Raw genomic sequence first — 16001 nt, 5'->3', positions numbered from 1 at the left:
GTTTTCAGGAGCAGGGATTTGGGTCTAACAAGGATGGAGGGTTGGGGGGAAGAGGGGATATTTTGTATTTGTCAGTATTGTCGTTATTTTGCTCTAACTAAGGTTGAAATGGAGAAGAAAGGCTCGTGGATTTGAGGATGTAAATAGGTAATGATGTATGTTAAAAGTGGTAGCTGAGTATTTAATGAGAAACTGAATGATATCACTTGTAAAGCTGCTTAACCGAATTGCTGTCCATTGCTTACTTCTCTACCTCCATCCTATTGTTTATGCGCCTTTTCTAGCAGCTGCAGTATTTTTCCTTGGTCCCCAGAATTCTCTTCTGGGGCAAATCCTAGCCTCCCACCTCTGAGGCCATCTGCAGATTTCCCTAGGCTGCTATTATATGAATAATCAGCTGTCTCGCTTAAGAAATTCTCTTTGCTCTACATCATTAAATGTTGACTCCTGCTGCTGCTGTGACAGATCCCTTTACAGGAATCTACAAGGGGAGCTGTCTCTGATGTTAACAGTGGGTCTTTGCTGTGGAACAAAAGAACGTACTGGGGCAAGCATGAGATGGTTTGAATTTATAATATTTTAAGACTGGGAAATAAAAAAAGGTTGAAGCTGGTGTATGTATACCCATTTTGAGATCTGTATTTCCAAAAAGTGAAGAAGGGTCTTGTTTGAAGCATTGAGTAATTTTGTGCCCAGGAATATTATTTGTAGCTCTCATTAAGGCAGTGGTGAGAGAGTCATTTGGTGAGGGAGGGGGGAAGACACAGTGGGCTAGGAGGGAATTCAAAACAAGACCAGCTTGTTATAGGCAGACTGTAGAAGAAAAGAAAATGCATCCATCAAAAGCAGGAGTGATAGCCTGTAGTGAAGGCACAGTAATGGACTAAATGACCTGAAGGTTTCTTCTTCCACCATGGCCTTTTTGTTGTGAAGTCCTTTCCCAGATATCTCCCTGACCGCTGCAGCTCTCTGCTAACTGTGTATTAGTTATTCAAGAGCATCACCTCTAACAGATGCCTTTGTGAAAGGTTTTGCTGCCACTCTAAAAACCAGCCACGTGCCCAGTAGCTCCCTCTTTTTCTCTGGCTGTATCCAAGTACCCTGTAGCCAGCAGCGTAAGCCCGTTTGCCCAGTACCTTCTCCTGTCTACTCGTGATGTGCAGCTACCTTTCTCTGCATGGGAAGGCTCTGTTTCCAAAACTTCCCACGTAATTTGCTCATGTTGAAAGAACACTGAAATGGGCAAATCTTGTACCTATTTACATGCGTAAATAGGTTTGAAACTGTGACCTGCTGGCCTGTGCTTTTATTCTGCAGTGCTTTTAAACTGCAACCATTACCTACCAGAGGGAGCCCCTTCGAAAAGGACTGCAGTACCGGCGTGCTTCCTCGACCATGGCATGCCATCAGCTTGGCCCGTGAGAACTTACGGTGTCCTGCGGCTGAAACATGCTGTCCGTGCTCTTTTTGTCTTAATGGTTGTTTTCTGTCTTGAGACTTAATTCATCCTTTGTGTGTTAGCGTGTTTTATTTTAGCCTGGTTGTTCCTGTAGTGCTGTGTCATTTGTAACAACACCTCTTGTCTGTCTTCACATTTTGGCATTCCTTTTGTAGATGGTATGGTGAGGGGGTGCTCATGGCATGGCGGCATGTGTTCACCTGAACGAGGGACTTGCCGGTGGTGACTCTGCATCATTGCTGATAGCGGAGAACGTTGTTGTTTCATTCTATTTAGCTTTAAATCAGTCCATACTCTATCTAAAGCTGCTTGGCTTGAAGAAAAATTGGTTCTGCTAGGGGGAGAAAAATTAAGTAGCTTTATTCAATGTGTATGTTCCCTCACCTGAAAGCCCCTTGGCTGGATTTTCTACTGCACTGTCACAAACCCCATCAATCTCTTCAATTTCTTCAGAAGGAAGAGAGGATTTGCAGGTTAACCGGCTGGAAACACAAATATGGATAAAACCAGACATACAGAAGACAGATGTGGACTTTTCAGAAATTCTTAATGCAATACAAGAAAGTAAGTTATTCCTTGGATGCAAAATTGGGTTTATGGTAGAAGAATCATTTGAGATGCGTTGAAGTTGTAACTGAAGGAACATACAAAGTGATGAAATGAATGATGAGTATGTATTACTAAAATCTCTGAGAAAATTCAATGGGTTATTGAAGGCCAGTAAGAAGTCTTTTACTATCAGAGAAGTCATAGTAAGATTTGAATTATTATGTGCCTAAGAGTTCCAGCAGTATGTATTTCCTATGCAGAAGTAATCAGAATATTAAGATTCCTGTTACTTTAATCCATTCCTTACGCTCTTGAATGGCTGTGTGAACTAATGATGTTGCGCAAATGCTGCAGTCTGGGATCTAAGACTGGATTTGAAGTTCCAGGTGTTCCAAAGTGTTGGGGTATATTCACATTTCTGCAGCTGGTAATTTTTGGGAGCGTAAGTGATGAGCTTGTCACAACAACTGAAGGTCTGCATATCTTAGATACTCCATGAAACCATCTCTTTTCACATGTAATGTGCTGTGGATGACGAATTCATTGGTCCACCCTTCTTAAATCCAACTGCAGAATGATCTCAAGACTCATACTAGAAGAAATACTGCTCTTGTTAACAACAGTGGAAGACACCCCCCCTACCCAAAAAGGACAGAACTCTGGAATCCAAAAGAATCTGGAATTTCAGTGGGAATTTTCCATAATAAATCAAAAACTCTTCTGCAGGCCAAGAATCAAAATGCATGGCATGGCTTCCTGGTTTCCCTCTTTTCCAGTTTTATTTTAAACTGGGTGTTTCATGTAGCAATTTCCTAAAGTGAGAAAGAGCAACTTACATTCTTAAATGATAAAGGATGTATAAGAAAGTGTAAAACCCTGCACACTGCCTGATTTTTGCCATATGAATAAGGAACCATACAGTGGTAGGATCAGGTTGTTGGTGGTGTTAGTTTGGAATTGGAGGGAAAACTCTCAGGTTAGTATGATGACATGGGCAATATCATCATTATGGGTAATGATTTGAAATTGAATCACCTCATTTAAGCTGTAGGTTTAGGATGAACCCTGGTTTTTGTAACTTAAAAAGCTTTTCCCATCAGGAAATCTTATATGAGGTTTTGCTTTCTCCCCTTTTCTCTGCACAGCCCAGATATAGGCCTGGGGGCAGTTGGGATGTGGACTGGAGAGGCTGAAAAGGCACTGTAGTCTTTCAGAGGCTAAATAGACAAGATAGATAAACAAGGATAAACAAATTCAAGTTGGGAAGAGACCGTATTGGAATACAAGAAACTGTTATCTTCTCCATTTCAAGCACATGGCTGAGAAGAATAAAAATAGATTATTTGTTTAAAACAAATAGATGTCAAGGTTAGATTTATTAACAGTGTTTGTCCAAAGCAGCTTCTTTTTAAAAACGACTGTATCTCAGCTTCCCTTGGTACTGTGTCATATTTTAATATCATACTCTCTGATTACATCCCTGTGCTGAATAACCCCAAATTTTCAATCAACGGTGCACAGGTTTGCTTATAACCTCAAATGTTAAACTTCTAGATAAAACCCTCAGTTTCTTTTAAAAGTATGCCATTTTTCTGTGGCTGTAAAGAAGACATTCATCTGGCTTGAACATAGGGGTTTGCAATGAAGGTATCAAGATCTGAATTCATTGTCTAAGCTCTCTTTGCGGTCAACAGACTGTAACTAGCATGTCTACAGCCCAGTTTGTCTCGTTTTAAAGTAGGTGTCTAATGTAGATTAGATGCCCTGCAACTTGGAAGTGGCTATTTGCCTCTGTTACCTGCAGGTGGAGTTCAGGGAGATAAGCTAACTTGAATCACTACCACAGCTTAGACACAAACATCTGCACTATGGATGCGTAAATGTAGGTGAATCCTACCCTAAGTAAAATAAGTATTTGCAAGTAATTAATGGATATAAACTGAATAGAAGTAGGCTCCCAAATTGTTTTAGCAATTTGAATATAATTTCAAAACTAAGTAGCATTAAAGAAAGAGTCTTTTAAGAATGAACATTTTGATTTATAGATTATTTTTGAGCCATTTGAGAAGGATGCAGCTTTTACAGCCTTGGAGAAAGTGGCTTTTTTCTTTATCCAGACCAGACACAGTTGCTGTCAGGAAGTTAATCTCTATGTCCTTCAGCTACGTTTTCTTCTGGGAAGACAAAAGGATTCCTATGACTGTACAAGCAGTCACAACAGCCAGTTTGCAAAGGCTTGTTATGTGTCCAGGAGAGTGTCTTGTCACTTGCAGTCTGTTGTGAATATCAGATGATTAGGATAAACATGCCTAAATATTTTTTCTAGGGTGTTTGCTCTGAATAGTTGTTGTTATTTTTATTCCTGGTTGTTGTTAGCGTTGATGAAAATTAAAGAAGGCTAATGATGCTTTTAAAGACCACATATTTTTTTCTTGCTGACGTGAGTTTCCTGAGCATTTCCCTATTCAGGAGGTGCCATGTGCAACTTTAGCTACCTGGTACATCTTTCTGTTTGCTAGACTGCCGAGAGTGATCATTCAATAGCAGAGATTTTTTTTTTTTTAATTTAGTTACTTAAACATTTTGCTCTAAAGCTTTTTTTTTTTCCTTTTACCCTACTGAATCTCTTGGACTGCAACTGAAGATAAAGACTTACCATCTCATTATTTACTTTTATGTGAATATGCTGCTATTATAGAAGACTTAAAAGTCATTTCTACTGCATCAGAGCTAAATTCTGCATTTAAGTACCATAGTTCATGGTAGAGCCTTAAACGCATTTTTCTAAAGATATCTGGTAAGTCTTTTTATAAAACAGTTTCTTCTTGACCACATGATATTCGGAAATTATCTGTAGCCTGTCAGAGACAGTCCACAAACAATAATTACTAATCTGAAAATGGCTCTAGACACACACTGCAAAATAGGGGATTGCAAAACGGGGTGATGCATCTGACCCAAACCAAACTTGTGAACTAGACAGCAGAGGTGTCGAGGTTCTGCATACGAACTCTGTCAGATATAAACCCGAATTGTTGCCTGCTCCCAGCCTGTACCCATGCCACAGCCCCAGCCAAGAGCAGAGTGACCGGGGGGCACCGGGGGCACCCCCAGCCCTGGTCCTCCCGTACCTCCCTGCTGCAGCGGAGCCGTGGTCGGGCAGGGCTGCGGCATCGCTGGCGCAGGGGCCGACGGCCCTGGGGGGCTGACAGGGGGTCCTGGGGGGCTGGGGGGGAACCCCGGGGGTCCAGGCAGGGACAGTCAGGGCTGGGGGTGCCCTCAGGGCCACGGCAAAAGCTAGCAAAGGCTTTCGTGGCTTTTTCTGAGTTATTACACTGAGAAGACAGATTTCTTGTGGGAAAGCCGTAAATAGCTTTATTTTTTAAAAAAAGCTCAGATTTCAAGCTTTTTTCATGAATTCCTATAATTTGCTTCAGCGTGTGAAACGTAGTTTCATTGCCACTGTAGTAGAGTCAAAATTCTAAGAAATCTCTGGCTTTTCAGAATATTTTTCAAAATCCACTTTATGTTGACTCTCACTAGATTTAATAAAAAATAATTTTTTTCTCTCATTTTAATCCTCATAATCTGGAAGCCAGAAATCAGTGAGTTTCCCAAGACAGGGTTGCTGATCCACTGTGTAGTTACTGAATTTAGCATGTAACATGATAAAAAGTTCTGGGCTGCGTGGTATCTGTAGGATGGCCTCCTTGAAGCAAAGATTTGTAAATGGTATCTGCCAGCCTTACTGAGTGCAGAAAAGTGTTTGTATCCAAAAATCCAAATAGATGCTCTAAAAACATAACATGTAGTACAAAAAGATGCAGAAGGGTTCTTGGTTTTTCATACACCAACTTTTCTGCTTTGCAAGTCTCTGCTCAACAGGTATTTTCTACTCAGTGTTTTTATTAAGGGTTATTCTCCAGTATTGGTGCTTTTAAACCCAATCTTTTTTTCACATGTGGAAATGCTCTATACTTATTATAAACATTGCTAGTAAGAATTTTTAAAGGAAATTCACTTTTCAATGTTACTGATAGGCCTAAAAGCTTCCGAAGAGCAGTTTCTGGAATATTGATCTTCAGCTTGCGTTATCCAAAGCTAAAGTATACTCGATGGCTTGCTGTGGCAATTGGTAATAGATGACAATTAATTAACAGAAACGTGATCTCTGAGCACGCTTCCATCTTGCCACACAAAACCATAGTCAGGTCCTATTTTTTAATGAAAATTCTTATCTTTAGGCACCTCAGTTTTTGAGCATCCATCTTCAGAAAGCTAAAGGAGTTACCTTATCTTTGAGCCCTACCTAAATCAGCTCCTTGGTCCAAAGTGGCTTGTGGACCCACTGCAATTGTGCACAGACTCTTGCTCAGAATTTCCCAACATTCGGTTTTCAGAATATATGGTTCTACTCTGTTTGGGATAAAAATATTTGTATATAGACATTTTTTTCAAATCCTCAAGGTGTTCTGAATTATCAAGTCACTTTGATTTTTTTTTTTCCGCAAAAGGGAACATGAGGGGGAGAAAAGAGCTTGCATATTTAAGCTGATCTAAAACTAGAGGGGGAATTCTTAATATCTCCTGTAGCAACACGCATGCTGCTCTGTATTCCTGTTAAATTTCACTGCTTAAAAAGACATGACTATACACTAGCACCAGTCTGTCTCCCCAATAGCATATACATGATAAAATTATTGTATATCATTCTGTTAAGGTCATTTGTGGAAATATGCATGTCATGATCTGAAGAGGTCAGAAAAGATGGAGCCCTGATTACGCCTTTAGCACCACTTGGCCGTGTAGGTGTTCACCTCCATTGGAGCGGAGTGGCTGAGCTGCTACAGGCAGCAGGAGAGTTGACTTGGAAGTACCATCACCATTATTAAAGTAAAGCAAACAGGATTTGGTAGAAAAATGGTCTCGGCAAATGTTAGGGCCCCATAGTTAGTGCCAGTGACTGAAATACCAAGAGTGTATTTTCAAAAACATACGCAGCGAGGCAACTGCAGTGTAAAGAGCTCTGCTTTCTCACCAGCAGCACACCTTTACTGCAACTGGAAGAAGGTAACAGACACCTTTGGTGCTGACGAGGTAGTTCAGCACATCTCTTCACTGCTTATCCTATTTGCTGAAGCTATCAACTAGTATGCCAATTACCTGTGTACTTCTGATATAAGCATTTTTCTACTACAGGCAATCTGGGCAGGTCCTGGTAGCTCATTTCACTAACCAGCTGAGATTGACTGTTTCCACAACTTCTAGTCACTGCTGAGATGGGCTGGATTTTAAAGTGACCTTGAAATAAGATTTTTTTTTTTGCTCCTCATAAGTTCTCAGAATAATCCAGTAATTCTCTGCTTGAAAATTCCAAATGCATTCACTCTCTTACCTACCAAGTTGTGTATCTCAAAACACCTACTTAAAACCCATATATTTTGCCACCCAAAGCACTACTGGCACTTCAGGAAGCAGCAATTCTTGTATCTCAAAGGCTTCATCTTTTATACCGTGGCAGTCTTAATGGCAGGAAAAAGCTAGTTCAAATTTCCTCAAGCATAGCATACAGGCAAAACTTTAATTTTTACATCTTTCATTGCCTCTGTCTGCAACAGATATCTATCTTGCATAATCTTCAGAAAGCTCCACTATTTAATTACTTTTGTATTTTCCATAGTTGTCTTCAGACTATATTGAGGTGTTGATCATATACAGGTTCATGCATTGCTCTTACGGAGAGGCACTCTGATGGGTTTCGGTTCAGTGAAGTTGAAAGTCATTCAAAACTTTTTCTGTTTCAGTAGTTCATTCTGTTGAGTATTCAGATGAATTCTTCTCATATGAACACGTATGCAAAAGCTGATCATGATCTACATCCAGATTGTTATCTGCTGGGGTGGAATGTTTCCAGTCTTGCCCTTTGAAACAGTAGGGCAGGTGATTAGACTGTGCTGTCTTGCGGCGCTTCCCCTGTCTTTTATAAGCATCTATAGTATGATTTTTGTGGATTGAAATGCATCAAGGTGACAACTAATTCTTTAATATTACTGCCTCATGTGCTACACATCGGAGTCTGGTTTTTGCCTTCTAAGTCTCCAAAAACCTCCGTAGCTTGTCCTAGGACAGGCTGGATGCAGCCACAGTGACACTGAGGAGCTGCAGGCTCTCCTCATCTCCTAAACCGAAATGCCACCAGGATGCTCTCTTCCAACCCTGGCAGTAAGCTCACCCCTGGCTGGGAATGGGATGGTGGGAGGCCAAGGATGGTTCTAAAGTGAAAAACTCTGTCCTGGATATTTGCCTCTAATGGTACCCTGGCACTGTTCACAAAAGTAAGATAAGTAAAATAAATGGACCTATAGTAAAACCAGCCTTAAAATGGCAAGAGAAACTTAATATCTACCAAAAAAAAAAAAAAGAGATTTTTATATCTCCGGTGTTTTCACAGGCTATGATGATATGCACAATATAAAAGAGAGTGAAGTAGGTGAAGCTATTACTCCCATTATCTCTACAAAAGCAGGTTGGGATCCTGCAGAACAGAGGGTGCTATCTAAAACTGATGAATTATGATATGAAGTGTTAAGTAGGGATTAAATATTGCGCAATACTAATTTTGGGATAGAAAGAATGATAGCTAGATTAGTCAGTATGCAACTCCAAAATTGCTGAACTCAAGAAGTAGTATGTTATCCTAAAAACTGTTAATTTGACACAGAATGTCTTACTGTTATGCTGTCTACATGTAAAAAAAAATACTCTTAAAAGTATTAAAAACTCAGAATGTCTCCTAAGAATTGTGCTGCTTATGTTAGTTCATTAGCCTACTATCTAGAGTGGAATAACTTGGATGTGAAGACTCTTCTGTTGTTTCTGAAATTTTTAGTGGCTTTCTAAGCAAAAGTATTGCAATTGAAAATACAATGTATGTCATTAACCTTGTCCTTATTTTACGCATGAAAAAGAAGAAGCTTTCTTGAATATTTTGATAGGGTTTTCATCTACCTACAGCTGTAATAACAGACTTTAGATAACTGTAAAAGACATGTACAAAAAGGGAGCAATCTCTTCCCCATGTTCATGATTGATAGGAAAAGAATAATATATTTAAATTGCCACATAGGTGCATATTCAGGATGAATATTATGAAGAAAACTTTCTCCTGCTTGTGACAGTGAAAAATAGGCCACCCTCAGAAACTGTGGAGTTGGTGGCATCTGAGATTTTTTTTAAAAGGTTTCTTAAACTGGGCTATAGCACCTGAAGAAGGGAAAGGTGAAAAGGAGATCGCAAAATGTTCATGGTGGCTGGGAACAGTTGGCCTTTAATTTCTGGCAGCTATTGAGTCTCTCCACAGTGAGGGAATGGATTTTTTAAACCTGCAGCCAGGAGTTAGAAATGGAACTAGGTTGCTGCCATCAATTAGAGATTTTTGGCTGTTCCCTGTTAATATAAATTCTCGTCAAGAGGAGTTACAACTGCCTGTCACTAAGTTAGGGGGGTTGCGGAGAAGCAGAAGGATCAGAAGGTTATTGCATAAAAGAGTGATTCCAAAAGTGAGTCAAGTTTGCAAAAAAGTGTGAGTAGTAGCGGGTTAGACAAATTTCTGTCAAGAGCAATAGATATTTGATCCTGCTGCAGTCAGGGGAAGAGGCTCAGTAGCTGAACTTTGGGCGTCCCTTCTAACAGTCACGACTCTACTGTCGTAATTCTGGATTTTGCCAATGAAAATGAGGTTGGAGGGATGACGTCTATCCACAGTTGAAGCTTGATCCTCAGCCGAGGCATTTTTCTTCCCCTCACACACGTCTCTTCGTCACCCGTTCATGCCAGACCCGCAGCCTGTGGGGTGCAAGGCGGACCTCGCTGGCCGCAGCCCGCCCGCCCTGCGTCTCCCATCAACAGCCGCTCGGTCGGCGGATCGATGGCCGTTACGTGGGGCCGTAGGCTTGGGCAGCAGCTCTGCCTGCGGCTTCTCATCGCCTCTTTGCTCTGCAGAGCCCTGACATCTCTTTGGTTTTTATCAGGGTTGGGTTTACTACAGCATCCTGTAGACTTAAGCCATTGCTTCGTGCATGTCTGAGGGCTGTGCGGTAGGTAGATCTGAACGTGCCAGATTTATACGCATCAAAACGTGCCAAATTGTGCAAAGACAAACTTCTGCTTCTGCTTTTAAGTAACAGTATTTATTTGATGTCTTCTGCCTCTAGCTGCCCCACAGGTCTGTACAACTTATAACTCGGTACTTTATGTAGTAGGTTAAAAATCTGCTTCTTTATAATAAGGAATTTTCAGAGACCGTACTAATCCAGAAGGTAATCGTTTAAGCCACTTACCCCAAGAGAAGCTGAGGTGATAGCTAATGTATGTTGTATCATGACAGAAGATTGCTTATTTGTCATCAGAAATGTATTGTGGCATCCTAAATCTTTATGCGGCTCACTGGTGAAGAAAGCGCTCCACTAATGCGCATCAGATTTTAAACTTAACATAGTATATACTTATAGCAGAACTAAAAAATGGGATTGTTGGTAATGTGTTACACTCAGTGTCTTCATTTGGTTCAATGGTGATTTGAATGTATATTTTTATTTTTTGTTTTTAGTAGCTAAGGATGTCAACATTTTTTTTGATGAGTTAGAAGGTGTGAACAGCCCTTCCAAAGATGATGACTCCCTGCTTCACCATGGTAACTTGACCAGTACTTCTGATGATGCCAGCAGGTTGGAAGTTGTGGGAGAGGTAAGACACACAGTATTATTAATATAATAATTATTCATGCCCATTATAAAAAGGGAATAAATGTAATTTGATTTAAAATCTCATTCTCTGCAATTCAACTTGTATCTGACCTTTCCCATGGGGACTGTTTTCCATTCTAAGATTATAATGCTGAAATATAAAATATCTCAAGTTAAAAGGAGTTTTATTGATTTCATGCACTCCCAGTGAAAAGTCTGTACAGGCCTTTGTTGTCTGCTTGTTTTCTGAACCATCCAAGTCTAATGCTTCACTGCTTCTGAAAATAACGGAAAAGTTTTCCCTATATTAATCCTTTGGTGGGAAGGAGGGAGGAGGAGGAGAATTTATCATAAATGTCTCATAAGAAGCATTGGGCGTCAGGTATGTGACACATTCCCTTCCAGTGAAGAACAAGTGACCTGATGGTGCATAATGGTGGTTCAGAGAACATACCAGGGAGGAGTCATTCAGCACGTAGTCCCTTTTAAATTATGTCTTAAAGCAGGCAGAGCATCATGGCCCCATGATGAAAATTTGGGCCTAAATTCCTTATTGTGTCTCTTGTGCAGAGAGGAACATGACACCCTTTAACTTTGCCTCCAACTGCCCCACAACCCGTGGACGTGAGGGCTGTCTCTTCAGGGAGTGAAGAGACGAGACCAGGGACGTGTCTCCTTTCCCCCACCTCAGGAATGCAGCTGCATCCAGAGCACTTACTGGAACGGTCTGATGTTCCCTGCACGCTGTGCCTGAGGATTTTTTGGCAGAGGGCTGACTGGCACAGATCGGAACTGGCAGGGACCATACTAACAATTAAAAAGCACGGAAAACCGTAGGATATTGCTGAAGCCCCTGCCCTGACACTGTTTTGTTTACTAGTTTAGATAAAGTTTAGAAGGTATAACTACAGATTATGTCTTTTTCAGGAGCTAGAGGGTTTTGTGGTGCAAGTTTTTTGGTGGAACACTGCTGAGGAGAGAGTCAGAGATTTTCCCTGTACTAGAAATTCAGCCCATAGAGAGCTGCACTCCTGGAATGTTTAGACAGATAATTAAAGCAAGAAAATTCAGGGCACCCAGAGATATGTTTGACCTTGCTCGCAATTTCATCTTCCCCTTTACTCATTGCTCTTCCCCAGGTTCCATACAACTTACAAAGGGCCCTCTTCGCCTACTTGCACTGTAATAGGTTAATCTGACATGATATTCCTGTGTTACGTTTTGGGATCATGTACCATATGGTCTTTAACAGAAGGGCACAGGTGAAAGGCACATGGTGTTTGCAAGTTAAAGACGAAGAACAAACAGAAAATGGTCAGGAGGACAGAGAATGATATAGAGCAATATATGCTGCTGTTAATTTAACAATACTGCAAAACCTTTTTTTCCTATTTGATGTATTCTTTGTTGTTTTTTAAAGGGAAGTCTGAGGAATATTTTCTTGGCTGAACAGATTATCTTTTTTTTTTTCACATAACCACAACTGAGGAAAATAGCAATGTAGGTCATGTATATGTATAAGAGGGGAAAAAAACAGAAAATTGAAAGTCTTAATGGGAGTTGAGGGATGCTGTAGCCTACAAAAAAAAGTTTCAAAGTCTTTGGCCCTGGCTTAATTCCAGAAGGAAAGATACACTGTTTAGATATTGTGCGGTTTGTATGGATAAATACGGGAGCACAACTATATAAAGGTGGCATGAACTCTGAAGCTTCAAGATTCCTTCCAGTCTTTCAGTTTAGTTTAGTAGCTGAAAGAGCCTGTAGATGCCCCTTAGTGTCATCAGGATGGGGGATCTGGCAGCAGTGAAAGTCTCTCTGAATGTATTGATGTTTGTTTGGTATAGTTTTGAAGCTAACGTTGCAGCAAAATAATTTGATTTCTGGCTTAATTTATTAAAATGAATTTACAATCAAAAAAATTTACAAGGACATACCAAAGGTTTCTTAGCACTTTCGTTTAGCTGACAAGTTGAAATATTGTTTGCTTCAACTGTTAGTTGTTTGTGCCCAACCAGAAGATCCAATGAAGACTTTACGGATGGAGTTTTATCAACAGTTCCTTAACAGCAGATGCAGAAGCCAGATTGAGATTCAGCTTGTGTTTGGCTAAAGATGGGGTTTTTATCTGTTTTATGTTTCATTCAAACACAGCTATAGTCTAAGTGAATTGAAAATCACATTTCCCTTTGTGTGCATTGATCGAATTCTTTTTACATATGCCAATATAACGATCAGACATACACTTTACAATTTAAATCCAGGGACTTATTATCACTCAAATATTGTACTACTTCCACTGAAATTTCAGTTTCTGAGAAGAGGAGTAGCAGCAGAAAGAAGGTAAAAATTAAAGTAAAAACTATTTAGGAGCTGTATTCTAGGTATGCATCCATTATGCCTTTCTTTCTATGGAATAATAAATCAGTCTTCTTTATCCAAACAAGGGAAAATGATGGGGCTGGGACAAAATTTTACTTCTACTTAAATGAGCTTACATGGCCCATTCTTGACATTCCAGCTAATGTAGGTAGTTTTGAAATTAAAATTATGAGAGTCACTCCTACAGTCTTCACTTTAAGCATCAAACTCTATTGATATTTGGGGGCAGTGTTATTAATATTGTGCAGAAAAGTAACAATCTCTTTTATAAATTGGAACTTGCACTGAAGATTATGGCAGAAAAAAAGGTATTCATGTTGCAAAATAAGAATTCTGATGTTCTTTATGGCAGTTATGATAGCTTGTGCAATTTTAGCTCAGTTTTCTTGTGGGTATTTACCAGAATACAAGCTAACTACATAATTTTTTTTGGACCAAATCCCTGTCGTCTTCAGTGGTCAAGGTGGATATAGAAAGAGATTATCTAAGCTTTCTGAGAAAACTACAAATCTGTTACTTCCTAACTTTTGAGCACTTGATTTTGCAGCCTAGGTAATTTAATTATTAGAAAAGTTCCATGTAATTAAATATATTATGGTGTCAAGAAGAATATAGCAAACAGTGAAGATACATGGAAAAATAAAGTTGCAGCTTCCACAGAATTATAATCTAAATGGGCAAAAGGATATTAAGAAAAAAGAACACACAGAGAAAATAGACTTCTTTGATTAGAACTGTGCCTTAAAAACTGGGTGGTTCTGGGTTCTTCTTTTTCTGGATAAGTTCATATGTTATCACTGTTAGTGGTGCAGGTATTAATGCCCTCCACCAGCTGTGAAGTCGCATGCAGGGGACTAACTTCAAGTAGCCACAAACAACAGGAAAAGACAATCTCTTTAGAATGCAAAGATCCTATCTTCACTGAGCGCCCGTACTGATAATAACCAGGTACCGAAATAATTAGGAATGAAGAAAGATTCTAATCTGTCATTAAATTAGTGAACATTAGAGTCCCTTCTGATTTATTTTTTTTAAAGACCTGCAGATAAAGTTTCAAATTTCTTTGATTTCCCTAACTGCACTTTTGTTTAAATGTTCTGTTTAAAGTCTCTATGGCTGTTAGGGTTACGAATCGCTCTCATTCTGGATAGTGAAACATTTGGGTAAGGCCTTTAGCCTACAGCTCTCCTAGCATGTATGTGTGTGTGAGTCGCATGTCTGTGAATGTTGATGGGTCCCAATTGTGGGTCTGAGAGTATGAAAACTACTGCCTTCCTTGGAAAAGAATTCCCTATTACACAACTTCAGATACATGTATTACAAATAAAGCTGCAAAGATAGCCAGAAATGCTAATTAAACTTCTTCCTAGAGTGAAGTCTTCCCTGTTCTTCCACTTTCTTCCAGCATCCTTTTTCAGATGAAGGAATGGAGGTTTGACATACATGACTAGACCACTTTCCCACCAAAATCTGCAGTCAAACCTGGTTCTTGAAATATTTTTTTTTTTAATCAGTTTAGAAAAACTGAATTTTGAAGTTATAATACAGGGAAAGGAGATGCAATGTCTGGAGAAGGGTCAGTGAAGCTCAAGGTAGGAGGAAGGTCTCTGTCTAGAATAGTGTAAGCCTGGAATACTGTGGACGATGCAAAAGCCCTGCAGCTGGTATTTCCTGATGCTGCTGGGACAGCCCTGACTGTCTCCATATCATGTTAGATCCTCAGAGTTCTTGTACGTCCAGGCTCAGTCTATAAAGCTGTCTTACAAGCTATAACAGCAGGCAATAGAAGGGGTTCCTTCTCAGAGGCCATACCAATCTAGTAGGGTTTATCAGTCTGGATTTGATGTACTCTGTTCCTAAAATGAAAAGGACCTCCAAGTGCAGATAAGCATGTCCGAGCTGCGTTTCTGAGCGAAAAATGACAATACTGTAGCTGGGAGTGTTTCACAAGTCCAAGAGAAAGTAGTTGTCTCGGGAAGTCCTATTTATAGGGGAAGAAGTCCTACAAGTCAAATAACTCAGCTAAATCTCATAGACGCTCTTTAATATAAGGTTCCACCATGCGCTGATGAGTCAGTGTAGGGCAAACCAATTTTTTTCAGAGAAAGATGAAACCTAGGAAGCATAAAGGGCATATCTGTTTTTCCAATGGAGTCACTACTGCACGCAGAGGTACTTGTGGTACTCTCTGGGTGGGTCTGTGCTAATATTTTAATTCAGATCAGGAGTGTGCATTTGAAGTGAATTTCTCAATTGCCCCTACCTATGCTTTGTTTGCATTCCTGAGCAGTGTTGGATTTTAAACCTGGATTCCTTCTGGGTGCAAATAAACTGGGAGATGTACTCCAGTGAGTCTCCTGGACCAGACTAGAGTGGGCCCAAAGTAAGCCCTCAAGCCTATGTAGTGTGGACAGCAGATCCTCAGCACAGATTGTTTTGCTCTACAGATGCTTTCCTATTACACTGCTTTACTTGCTAAAATACGTGTAGTGTCTCTAGGACCTACGGGACGGGAAGGATGGCTCATCAGGAGGTTTAGAAATCAGAGCAGGACCACCAAGCTGAGCCACTGCCTCAAAATCTACTGCACCCTTCCTTTATTTAAATAACCTTAAATACCCTTTTGGGGTTTTTTTTATGTTTTCTCAACATAGATTTTTTTTTTTTTATGTAAAAAAAAAATAAACAGCTTACTAAGCTGTTTTCATATTTAATGCTCTGTGAAAAATACTTTTGATATCTTGATAATATTTTTTGTCAGCATGATATGCAGTATAGATACAAATGGTTTGTTACTGTTATTTCCTTAGGACTTAAATCTTTTTTCTTGCCTTCTTTTTCAGCTCAAAGAACTGTTCCACTATATCAAG

At 39.9% G+C, this 16001-nt stretch overlaps 1 protein-coding gene across 6 annotated transcripts in view; it reads left to right on the top strand.

Moving 5' to 3' along the window:
* Window positions 1-16001, top strand: part of ANO4 (anoctamin 4) — a 198084-nt gene that overhangs the window by 77670 nt on the left and 104413 nt on the right. For 5 of the 6 annotated variants that reach the window (XM_052774479.1, XM_052774477.1, XM_052774476.1 and 2 more), the window contains exons 3-4: window positions 1913-2023; window positions 10617-10753. In XM_052774479.1, coding sequence (XP_052630439.1) covers window positions 1913-2023; window positions 10617-10753 — 248 coding nt within the window. The remainder of the gene's footprint in view (window positions 1-1912; window positions 2024-10616; window positions 10754-16001) is intronic. The other variant, XM_052774481.1, reaches the window with a different exon arrangement.

Source organism: Harpia harpyja, chromosome 23, assembly GCF_026419915.1.
Source record: "Harpia harpyja isolate bHarHar1 chromosome 23, bHarHar1 primary haplotype, whole genome shotgun sequence".
Classification (NCBI taxonomy): domain Eukaryota; kingdom Metazoa; phylum Chordata; class Aves; order Accipitriformes; family Accipitridae; genus Harpia; species Harpia harpyja.
This window is presented reverse-complemented; position numbering and strand designations above follow the sequence as displayed.